The following is a 12,741-nucleotide window of genomic DNA, read 5'->3' on the forward strand; positions in this document are numbered from 1 at the left end:
GAGAAAAGGTGCTGTGCCCCGGACAGTTAATGAGGAGAACAAGAAGGCTGGGTTGGAAATATTCACTGTGCTGAGGCGACATGTTCCAGGCACTTGCCAGAATTTAGTTCTTGCAAATTGTCACCAATGACACATACAGCCAAAAAAAATTGTGGCAGGGAACTAAATAAAGTAGTGCAAAGGAACCTGCCCTAGACAGCCATAGAAATGATACTTCAGGCTTGCTTTTACTTTTTGTTCTTGGTTTCAACTTCAGAAGCCAATGTATATTTTGAAATATACAACTAGCTCTAGGTTTATGGAGGGTTTCTGAGGGTAGGGAGAGCAGAAACACATACTCTCTTCCCTGGCTATCCAGCAAGAAAGCATGCAAACAGAAAAAAATTACTTCTATTTGGAATGATTAGCATTGTAACTGCCAACACAGACAAGGTGCTTTTATGGTTAGTATTGTCTTCTACCTTCCCCTTCCCCAAGCATGATAATTTTGAAGATTTGCTTGCTGTGTGAATTGACAATAAAGCCAAGCACTTTTACTGACAAAACCTGGAACCATGTAAGTGGGCTACAGAGAATACCACTGTGCAGTGCTGAGCATAATGATTGGAATACAGTGTATATGTGTGAGTGTGCATTCAAATGCAGCTGTAAGTCCAATCAGTGAAATATGTTGCAAATTATGGTTCTCCCCTACAAATGAGACTATTACAGTTGCTCTTCATCATAAAGAAAAATTCATGTGTTCCTTTTTGCAAAGAAAGTTATCATGTTTTGCCCTGAGAATATTTATTACTACAAGGATGTGCCAGTTAAAGTGCTCAACCAGAAATATGACAGTTTAAAAGCATTGTAAAACTTACATAGCTTACTTCTTTTTCTAAAGTGCAACAAGGATGAATAGAATGGGCCAAGGTATGAAAATTAATGGTTCTGCATGACCTAGCAACTGCTGTGGGTTTCCCTCTATAACTTTGTCCTTGTGAAAACTTGTGAAATTAAAAAAAAATAGTTACAAACTTTATTCAGTTATTGGTTTGTTTGTTTGGTTGGTTGTTTTGTTGGTTTTCTTTTGCCTTTTTTTTCCCTCCAAACCAGAAGTAAAACTGGCTGCTGCTGCTGCTGCTGCTGTTTCTCAACCCTGTTTTATTTTTTTATCCTCTCATCTGCTTGCCTTTCTAATTGCACGTGTCCTTTTGTAAACACCCAGGTTCCTGCTCAATGAAGATGCCTATCGTGGTGCAGACATTACTTTAATTTCCCATTCTTCATTCCAACTTCTTTCCTCCCTTCCCCTCCCTACTCTCCTATTCCCCATGTATGTACATGAGCATCTTTTTATGTCGGCAGTATTGATTGAAGATAGTTGAGAGCAGTTACACATTTTGGAAGAACGTTAATGGCTTTGACACCAAAATGCTTTTCCATTAATGTTTTATCTGTTTTCCATTTAGCAGAGAAAGGAAGGGTGTTAATATGAAGCCACTTGTCACATCCTACATAATGATTTTATCCAAAAAAATAGTATTTGTATAACAGTGCAGCTCAAATAGGAAAAATATAAACAGAGTACATTAGAGAAGCAGCTTGCCTACTCTGAGAGCAGCAGAAGAGGAATATCTAATATGGATGCAAATCTGAGTTCTTCAAATTACACTGAAGTCTAGTCCACCTCTGTCTTCTATCCTAAAGTTAGAATTCTAAAGCTTTTGACTTTTAGTAATATTGTGTACAATTTCCACTGCTGACTACAGTTAGATTGATCAAATAGTTTATTCTAGTGATGACGTTTTTCTGATATGGATATACTGATGGAGGTTGGTCATTATAAGTAGAGAAATGCTTATATCAACTTTATGTTGGTTTCTGTATGGAAAATTAAGAGGAAATGTCCTGTTCTATCCCAGGTAAAACAACCATAATACATAGTTAGTTTTTGAAAGTGGAGAAGTATCACCAATGTCAGGAGGTGACATTTTAGAGTTTTAAATGAAGGTTCTGCCATTTATATCAGTCACAGCATGGTTTCAGCATTGGAAACCAGGTTCTTAGTTAGACAAAACCATATCTAGCAAACCTGCAGGCTCTTGGCATGGGTTCCTACTGACCTAAACACAAAGGATCAGGCATTTTCCAGTGAAATTCCCATTGTCAAAAATAATAATTTTGGTAGTTTAAAAAATAAAAAATCAAGAACAAGTCCAGAACATTATCTTTGTCACAAAATTTTAGTTGTCCTGGAGCAAAGTAAAGTTCTTCATAGAAAGAAAAGTTTATTCTCTCTTTCCCTGCAAATTTCTTACTGCCTGCTACATGTAAAATATTCATCTGCCAAACAAAGAATTGCTGAGCAGGTGGGTGGAGAAACTTTCATTACTTTTTTTTCCTCATGCAGGGACAAATTACATGGGAGAATTTTCAGCTTAGTTATAAACAAGATGGTTACATGCAGGGGGGGACACACAAACACATACATGCAAACTAATTTGAAAATGCAAGTGTCACAGAAGACAAAAAAATCATGTTTTAAACAATTGGAAGCTAACCTGGGATTATGGTGAGAATAAAAATTTAGTAAAACCTTTGTGTTATGTTTAGGTAGTATTTTCTTGGCCTCTGCTTAGAAGAGAGGGTGTTTCACAGTGACATTTGTTCTAAGTTTCTACTCAGTCTAGAATTAATGATAGAAATTTTAAAGCACCAGTACAATAAATCTGTTGGAGAGAATTGCTGGAGTCCTGTACAAGTTGAAGAAATGTATTTTGATCTCTTTGCTTTGGTTATTTATATCCTTTCTTTATGCTGCAGGGAAGAGTCTTACACAAAAATGTTAATTTTTATTTATTTGTAATATGAGCATTAAGCCTTTTGAACCCTCACGGATGCACTGATGCTGATAGCCCATTACAAACACAGATGTTTGCAAGGAAAGTAAATGTTTTCTGCTTTCTGATACATGCAGTTACTTAGCTGTTCCAACATCTGTCAGGTGATGCTGTCAAAAAGAAGCCTGTCAAATAGAGTAGGAAGATCAGGGACTTTGTTCAACAGTTCTTAGAAAAATAAGATAAAAAACTATGCCTATTGTCACTATAATGTAGAAACACTTCTGGTAAGGATCAATATGCATATTCCAAAAGGCAGAGAAACTGAATGTGACAGAGAGCTTAGAAAAAGCTTGGTGAATACAACAATATATAAAGACTTTACAAAGGGGGTTTCTGAACTGATTTAAAGGAAAGAGTAAGTAATATTTAAGGTAAGTAAAAATCTGTGCTGAGACTCAGGAAGACATACCAAAATCAGGTTGTAAGCATAGCATAAAAGACTGAAAAGTCTGTAAGGGCTTCAAGAAGGACATTTAGTATCTGGGAGCAGAATACCATAGTGGCCAAGAGTAAAGATCAGGAGTGTTAAGCTCACATTTCAAAGGTAAGTAGAGAGGTCAATGAACTTTCACAGGAGATTCATCGTTATGTGGTCAAAGATAATTTTAACAACAGAAAGGAGCAGGAAGGGTATAAAGCTGGGTCCAAGCATTGGATGCTGGAGATGATAATGCTTGGATCACGGTTTCAGCACTGGCAAGAAGAAATCCAAACAGCAGAAGAAATCAGAATCTACCAGCTTCTGCATTTATTATTAATTTTCTGTATTTATTACTTGCCAGGTAAAGGCAAAAAGAGACTCGGTGGTGTCTTTTTAAAGAACAGCTCCCTAGATAGGAGTTTTATTGTAAAGATTAATACATAAATAAATAGCTTATTTTGAAAGTTTTAGGGAAAGCAGGGTATTTCAAAGTGCTTTACACTGGCTGCTGAGAAACACAACACAGTTCTGATCCTTAGCACTCACGCAAATCTCCCCTTACTTGCTACAACATTGAATTAACTTGCACCAAGTTCTATTCGTAAAGAAAGTTTTTGCACCATGTGTTCAAAAAAGAAGGTAGTGATGAAAGTTCACGGTGCTTAACTTGCCTCAAAATCATTTTAAACACAAACCATTAGAAAACTGTTAGTTTGAAATTGTTTATGTGATCTCACAAGGCTTTTAAAACATGATAACCATCACACTTTACACCTCTCTGAAAGGTTAGTTTAATCGTAGATCACATAAAATTGGTTTCCACAAATGCGTAATGGTTCATGTGTCACACTTGAACTAAATGGTTTTTTAAATGGAGCTGAAATTATTTTGATGTGTACAGATTCCCAGACTTTTTTTTCCTACAACCTTTCTTAAACCGGCCCCCATCAGGAATCATTCCCTTAAAGTCTCATTAATAATTCAGATGTTCTGATTACTTTAAAAGATCTATGGAATTGAGGCTTTTTTTTTTTTTTAACTGCTTGACAAAAAGATAAATGAATGTAGAAAGAAGCGGTAGGAGTCTGGCAAGCTGTAGATCATCTCTGAACAGATTGTAACTTTATCATTCTGTCAGGAAGAATAATTTAAAGCACTTAATCAGTTAGCTTCAGTGTGCAGGATGTAACATTATGAATTCCTATCGTCCAATCTGTTCAAATCAAAGGGAACTTAATTATAATAGGTGAGAGAGAGGGAGATGGGAGATTGAACATCGTTCAGACTCAGGCAACTTTAAGGGGGCAGGGAATTATTTAGTCTGGTCACAAATTAGTAGGATATTTTTAAACAGAAGTGAAAAGCATTTTAGAAAACGAAGAGAAAAACAATACAGTAGTTCTGTTTCCCTTCAGTAGCAAGCCACTAATAAGTAATATAATCCCTGGGTTTGATTTCATTTCTTAAAAAAGTTTAAGAACAGGTAACAAGAATTGGGGGGGGTCTGGCATGAAAGTTCTTAAAATCCATATAAATTGGAAGTGCTTTAATTTGATATTTGTGGAAGTGACGGAGAAGTCCAGTAATTCTGGAGATTAGGGCACTTCTTGAGAGACTCTAACACCAAAGCTCTTTGTTTATTTTTGTGCACTTACATCCAGGTATTTGTCCTTTATTCGTCTCGGTCTTTCAATTTCTTTTCTCTCCTTTACCTCCTGAGCTTTTGTGCTCTGTCCTTGGGTTTCTAAGGTGAATTTTGCTTTGCTAGTTTTTAATCATTTATTTATTAAAAAACGAGCATTCTTTCTGCTCCTGTCCTGATTTCAGAATTTCAGTGGTTAGCAAAAGTAGCAGTTTCTATTATGAGAGACACTAAAGCTTCTGCAGCATTTTGGATTCTCCATTGGCATGAGAAGTAGTGCATACATGTAAGAGTGGCAGCTCTGGTGTGACACACTTTGAACCTTGCATGTAATAATGCAATGCCCAGAACTGTAAGTGTTCACTGCTCTGCCCACCCACCTCTGGAATTTGGGGAAGGAGGACAAGAATGGAGACAGACCCCTGTTCACAAATGCTTGTCAAAGCTCAAGTGCACCTAATGACCATTAGCCACTCTCTAGATCAGGAGTTTCCAAGTGTTTGAATGAAGTTATCTTGTAAAGTTGCATACCTGTCATTGAGAAATTACAGCAGAAATTGCTCCCTAAGGGGTTTAAGATTTTTTTTTTTTTCTTTTGTGAATTTTAAGAAGCTTTTATCCATACCTGCATATGAACAGTGCAATATAGTGGTTACAATGATAAACAGCTGGGGAATGGCTGCAATTCTGCAGCCTCTCAGCATCCTCACTCCCTCCCACAGTGCTCCCAGCCCGCCTTAAAGCAGCACCATAAAATCCTCCTGTGTTCATGGGAACAGATACTGCTCAAAAATAGAAAAGAAAGAGCTTCCTCTCTAATCTTCCTTTAAGTCCTTGCTTCCTCTGTCTTGCTGTCACCTATCATGACCGATCCATTCAGGATTAGCTGAAGCCCCTACTACAGTCACCTGCAGAGTCTGGTGTGTTCCTTACCCCATTTTAAACCCTAGAGTTCAGCAGTGCCCAAGCACCTGTGTGCTTTCAAAGTAGGGATATAATGCCCACCCTGTGCAGCAGGGCTGCCATCTGGCAGCAGACAGGAATACAAGTCCTGTTTATTCTAATAGCAGCTGCAGAAAGTTCTTTACATTCTGCTGCATGATTTCTGGGCCAGCAGTAGCCACCACCCCAAGGCTGAAATGGTTCAGAGAAATCTCTGACTCTTTAGGTGCTCCTCTGTGTGTAGACTCACATGCTCTTTTCTGCATTACCTTTATTGCAGCTGTTCTCCCTGGCTTCTTTGTTTAGACTTTGATGTGTATCATTTTTTTCAATAAAGGAATCACCTAAGCATGGGGGCAAGGAAAGAGCTCTCTTACATCCAGCAAGCAGACTAGCATGCTGGCAGTTTTCTTTAGCTTCTGTTATCAAATCTGCAAGCGTCATCCTCCTTTCGTCAGTATTTTCAGAGGTATTAATCTAATGCACTGTACTGCTAGTAATTAGTCAAAGTCACCTTCTATTGATCTCTTTTTCCTATAAACTTTACTGACTGCTCCCTGTATTTTTATTTTTTAATGTTTCTGTGTATGTGTGCTTCACTAACTAAAACTTTCATTTTTCCCTCCTTATTCTGTCTCTACCTGTTTTGCTCCTTAGCAGAAAAGAAATGGTTTACAGATGAGCCGGATAATGCCTATCCCAGAAACATTCAAATCAAGCCCATGAGCACTCACATGGCCAATCAGATCAATCAATATAAATCTACAAGCAGCTTGATACCACCAATACGAGAAGTTGAAGATGAATGTTGACTTCTTCGAAGCCAGAACTATTTTTTTAAAGCCTGACAAACTTCATGAATGGTGATGTGACATTTATTCCTCTTACTTGCTGAACCACTGATGGAGAAGTTAAGAAGGGCAAGTTTAATGGGAAAATAAAGTAGACAGATCTTTGTTTGTCTGCCTTTAATATTGCTTCCACGTATTTTGGAAACTATTTCATTTATAAATGAACATAATCAAAACTAGTCATGTATAGCCTCTAGCATTTTAAATTATTTTTATTTATTAGAAAAAATATATTTTTCTTTTTTTTTTTCATTGTTAAGTATTTTCCCTTAAAAAAATGGCATATGTGGCCAGACTCCTAAGAATTAAAAAAACCCAACAAACCCTCAGTCTTTGGCTTAAAGGAGAATGATGGTCACAGTTATAAGGATATGTAATTAAGGGAGACAAAGGATATATTTACAAAAAGGAAAAAAGGTCCAACTTGTATTTTAGTAAATCAAAAAAAAAAGAAGAAAAAAAACCTACAACACTTCACCAAAATGTTTCTTTATTGGAAGATGTGTATTTTGTTCAGCATTGACACCAGCTCTTAATAAATTGAACTTATTTATTTTCAGAGTTGAAAGTCATATTTTTGTACATGTGACATTCTTCTGAAATATTCTTTGTTTTATTAGCATATATAGATCACCTTGATTGCCAGTTATGTGAGGGTCCAGTAATCCCCCCCACGGTGCCCTGTCCCTTCTCACGGTCACACACCCACAGGAACGCAGCACCGTCGGTAACGCGCTGTGACACAGGCACAGGGAATGTCACCACCCCAACCAGGGGCCTTGGACGTAACGGGCACTTGCTGGAAATGGCAAACCTGGCAATTCACTTCTCATTAGCCATCAGCAGCTGCTAATTTCAGGAAGGCAAGCTTGGCAATTCTTCTTCTTTTGCCATGTATTACAGTGCTTTAATCCAGAGTACATAAAATAGTGCATGGAAGTGTAAGTTATAAACCATCTCATCTACCACATTTTGTTACTTCCTTACTTCAGAAGTGCTGATGGCCTTTCATTGGTCTGAGATGGCACAAATTCTTCCTGATATGTATAGAGATTTAGCTCCAGATCCTTGTACTTTGGTCATAGCTCATACCCTGGTAAAGGGCACACTGAATCTCCTTTTGGTGAATTCAGATCAGGATAAAAACTGGTTTAGCCTCAGCTCTACAATCTCACAACATGCTGCCCTCAGTTAATTCTTACAACAAGCAACATCGTATATTATCAGTTGTTTTTCTGGTTGTTGGTTTTTTTTTTTCCTTTTATTTATTTTTACTTTGCTGGAACACCACACATAAAAGTACAGTAATAACCAAATCAAAATAATAAAAGTGATGAATGTATTTATTATGATAACATGCAAAAGGCCTTTGATGGGTGCCTTTTGTGTCAGCAGTTTCACAAAGTTGCCAACAAGCTTATAGCCATCAGACAAAAATGTGATGTTTCATATCTGTGCTGCAGTATCTACCCACCCAAGAATTTAGGTTCTAAATGATTTAGTAACTCTCTCTATCTCAAATAAGCAACATGTGACACAATTGTGTGAAGAAAAAAAAAAAAGGAAAGGCTGTGCTAATATGGAAACAAAAACCAAAACCACAAACCCAGCGTCATCAGGAAAAGCAGATTTTCATTGTGCGAGTTAACTTTAGGCTTTGTAATTTTGCAGAATTGCTAAACACCACAATTAAACATACTGTGGTATTTTTATCATTAGAGAAATATCAGTGAGTCAAACAAATACAAAGCAGATGATGACTTTATTGTGAAAACAATGATGATGTCCACTATATAATCCAACATTTAAGCCAAACTATCTCAGCTTTAATGTTTGTCCACTGGCTGCAGTACAAGTATAACCATACTAACACCTAATAGGCTTTATTCTGGAGTGACTTCTTGGACTGTGACTATTTTGTTGTTACATTTTGTAGAATAGCTATTTAAAGACAATAACAAGAATTGTTAATACAGTATCTGTAAAATTGGATTGTTTAAAATATTTCACTCTTCTACAAAGTAACAAAAAAACTCAAGCAGTTTTTCATTATTATTTAGATCCACGTTTAACGCATTTCACAGTCCCCAAAAGAGAAGATAATTCCAGTGAGTTCTTCCGACGTATGCTGCTTCAGCTAGTGACACGTTATAATTTACATCCAGTTTCTGCATTGGGTCATGTTAAGCCTTTTCTTTGAAGTTGGTGCTCCTTTTTCATTTATGAACTGCAGTCATATTACAACCAGAATGAAAAAAGCTGGTCCTGGTACAGGAGAATTGTAGAAATTTGTGTTCAACCCCACCAAATACATATGATTTTTTTTACCTTAGAAGACTGGTGTTTACTATAGGGGCATAGAACATTATATCTTATACCTTATCATATACAGTGCCAATTCTGAGTGTTCTTCCTGCAGAAGTGAGCATTCACTGGATAAAACATACCAATGAATCGAATACAGCACCCCTACATAGCTAAGGTTTGTGTGTGTCTCTGTCCAGTTTAACTGTCACACCCAAAAATCCCATGCTACTAACTGTACATAAATAAAGGGCAAGACCTGAACACACTCACGAGCTCTTCTGGAACAGATAGCTCCATAAACAAGGGCTGATTGAACAACATTCAGAAAGAGCCAGCAAGACAAACAGGTGGAGTTATGGGTTTACATTTCCTATTTATAGAAAAGCTAAAATCAGTAATCTTTTCTTACCCCTATTTTTGATAATCAAAGATGCAGGACTATCATCTGGAAATTGGATGGAGGAACAGATAGAAAACCTGTTGGGAATCTACGATATTCAGCTATTAAGGATTATAATAAGGCCAGGACCAAAAAATGGATATATGGAGTTACATCAAAGCTGGGAAAAGGGACCTAAGTGACAGCTGATAGATCACATGATGACGAATATAGAAATAAGTTCTTGGTCTTTATCAATAACTTCTACCCCTTTCTCAAAAGGCAAAAAGGAAAAAACCTCAGGGTGGGGAGGGAGGATTTTTCAGCTTTATTTTTTTTTTTTGTCATTAACTGCATGCACTATTGATACAGGCTATACAATGTTTTTTGGTAACTCATGGATAAATAGTGTGTCTGTGTGTTTGTGTTTGCATATATGCATGTCCACACATGCACACACATGTAGGCATATGTGGATATATACACACATATATGTGTATATGTGGATATATACACACACATGTATTTATATGTGGATATATACACACACATATGTATGGGGGTGTGCATGTATTTGATAGAGTCATCACAAGAAGGTGTCATCATTTTTATTTTCCATTAACTGGGGTGAAGAAAGGCACAAAAAAGAAGAAAATGTGTGACTTGCAGGGCAGCACATGGAAGAATTGTTTCTGCTGTTTCCACCTGTTTTGATCCAAACCCAGACATCCCAGTTAGTTTTATGGGAGATGCACTGACATTGTGCTGCAGAGCCTTCTCTCACTGCTGCAGCGGCGCTGTGCTCCTCACACCCCTGCACTTGTGTGCTCTCACTTTGCCAGAAAGTCTGCTGGCTCTCTCCGTTTCATGGCTATTATTTTAATTTGTCCCCTGAAGCCTATGAGCACTAAGATGAAAGGATAAAACTGTCTTCTGATAGATTTGGCAAGTGTCGAGCACAGCAGAAGTTGAAGTATAAAGAAATGAAGATATTCCTAGTTTAAATGCAATTTTTAACACCTTGATGTGATTGTCTAGTTCCTTCTAAAATAATAAGTATGTGATGTATTTGTTAATAGGGAAAAACAAGATGAAAACATTTCCTTGTACTTTTTAAAAACATTCTGAAACTGTCACTGACATTTTAGCAGCTTGTCTTTCAAATCAGCATCGATGGCCCAACAGCTGGGAATACATGGGACAGAAAGTACAAACCACTTTTTCTGGGCCAGGAATGGTCAGCTGGATGTGGAAAGGCCTCAGCCATAGGTGGCAAAGGGCAAATGTAATTTGCAAGCACAGTACAGGAGACATGCAAAAGCATTAGCCTTCTATTATACATTGTTGGATGGAGGTGGATGAGGTTGGCTGCTTTGGGCCTGTGAAAGGATCATTTTGCATTTCTTGAACTCTTCATATAGTAGAAGGAGAAACTACAATAGTGTATTCTCATTCAGGGAGGACTGGTTTTGTTGGGGCTGTGTGTGTCTGTGTGTAAACTACAGCTAACAACTATGGCAATAATTGGTTGCACAAACTGATGCATAAACATACATGACCAAAAAAAGCAATAATTCACAAGTGGCTAATAATTTGTGTTTTCACTGCTTGACCACTCACTGGCCAATCCATAAAAATGTTAGCAACTGCCCTGGACTAGCTGACTCACACGGGCTCAAACTCAAACACAGAGCAGGTGCTTAAATGGTTTTAAGACGTGGATTCCTAAGGGCTCCTGGATCCCAATGTATTTGAAATGAACACATATTGAGGTCAGTGTGTGTGTGTGTGTGTGTGTGTGTGTGTGTGTTTTGTTTTTACAGCTGTTATCATTGTGAATTTCTTTAGCACCAAAAGAAGTGTGTGTCTCACCTTTCATTTCTAGTGTTGAATGTGCTTAAACAAAATAACCGTGTGTGTGAAAGGCGATGAACAGAACAAAGTGAAAACAGAAATCTGTTCCCAGTGTTACAGTGGATTAGCCTGGGAATATCTCTCAAAGTCAATGGCAGATGCACAAAAAATTCAGAGGAAAGGAGAACTCTTTACAGTCCTTCTGTTTTTTTCCTTTCTGTGCCATCTGAACCACCAACATACAGACAAGCACCTTTTTAATTTTAATTATTTTCTTTTTCATTCTAAAGGTTCTTGAATAATCACAGGCTTAAGGGAAATAGTTTTTTTTAGAAGTCATTATATATGCACACCAGGTCTCCTAATATTCCATTAGCAGGCCTAATATTTGTAGTATTTTCATGCTGAGTAATAGTAGTGGTTACAGCCCCATCTGAAATAATGAAAGGAGTGTAGGAGCTCTTCTGCTGTAGTCACTGCCCAGGATGGTATGTGGGCCTACAGTACTCTTAAGTGTGTCCCAGCATTTATCAGAGCTATATTTATGTGAGTAATGCATCTATTCTGCACAGATTCTCCACTGGAGAACACGCAGCCACGCTGAAGCTGTGCAGTCTCTGTGCAGCAGTCTGCATGACCAGGTAAATTCCACTGGAGCCCGTAGCGAGGACTGCTGCTCTGAGGCACCTGCTCTGTACAGTGGTGTGTTATTGGTAACTGCCAAAATGAGAAGGGGTAGGAAAAAGGAAGAAAATATAAAATATAAGGTATTCTTTTATTACTTTGGATCTAATTTAGAGCAATATCTAACTTAGGAAGCTAAACAGTAAGGCTGCATCTAATTAGAACCTTTATGATGTTGAGACAAGGTTTCTTACTGCTTCAGTCAATGCATTTTAGAGGAGATCTCTATAAATTGAAAAAACCAAACAACCCAGAACACAGCATATAGGCAGTTGAATACATGTAATAAAACCCATGGATTTTTCAGAAACAAAAAATGTGGCATATGAGCATTTTGTTGACTGGACAATAACTAGTAGGAACCACATAAAAATGTCAGCAAAAGTTATCTCAAGCAGTTAAAAAAATTTCGCTTCTGCCATAGTACAGCTTGGGACACACATGCTTAGCCAATGCAAATATTTTAACTTCTGGCAAAAAAAAAAAAAAAAATATATATATATATAACTTTTACATTTCTGTAGAGTTCAAGACTGATGAAACCATTTTCTTCCTTCAGAAAAAACACACACACACAAATACATATATACAATATATTTTGATTGTTTCACATGTCTGCATTATTTATAGTTTGGAAATGGAGATGGTGAGGAGGTACACTGAGAACCAGCTAGAATCTTAATTTAAAAGTTCGTCAAGAAAAAGGAGTACGACTTCATCATTTTACTTTTAACATCACGGGTTGGTGAGAGAGAGCAAATGCTGGTGCTCAGAAA

At 37.3% G+C, this 12,741-nt stretch overlaps 1 protein-coding gene across 45 annotated transcripts in view; it reads left to right on the top strand.

Annotated features, from left to right (window-relative positions):
• KCNMA1 (potassium calcium-activated channel subfamily M alpha 1) overlaps positions 1 to 8,333 on the top strand; it is a 439,218-nt gene extending 430,885 nt beyond the window's left edge. For 15 of the 45 annotated variants that reach the window (XM_008642826.2, XM_017746213.1, XM_017746216.1 and 12 more), the window contains 2 exons: positions 884 to 912; positions 6,548 to 8,333. In XM_008642826.2, coding sequence (XP_008641048.1) covers positions 884 to 912; positions 6,548 to 6,702 — 184 coding nt within the window. In that variant the 3' untranslated portion in view covers positions 6,703 to 8,333. The remainder of the gene's footprint in view (positions 1 to 883; positions 913 to 6,547) is intronic. The other 30 variants (XM_008642831.2, XM_017746214.1, XM_017746226.1 and 27 more) reach the window with 3 other exon arrangements.
• Positions 8,334 to 12,741: the final 4,408 nt, after the last annotated feature.

The sequence above is a fragment of the Corvus brachyrhynchos genome, unplaced genomic scaffold (assembly GCF_000691975.1).
Source record: "Corvus brachyrhynchos isolate BGI_N302 unplaced genomic scaffold, ASM69197v1 scaffold279, whole genome shotgun sequence".
NCBI classification, from domain to species: domain Eukaryota; kingdom Metazoa; phylum Chordata; class Aves; order Passeriformes; family Corvidae; genus Corvus; species Corvus brachyrhynchos.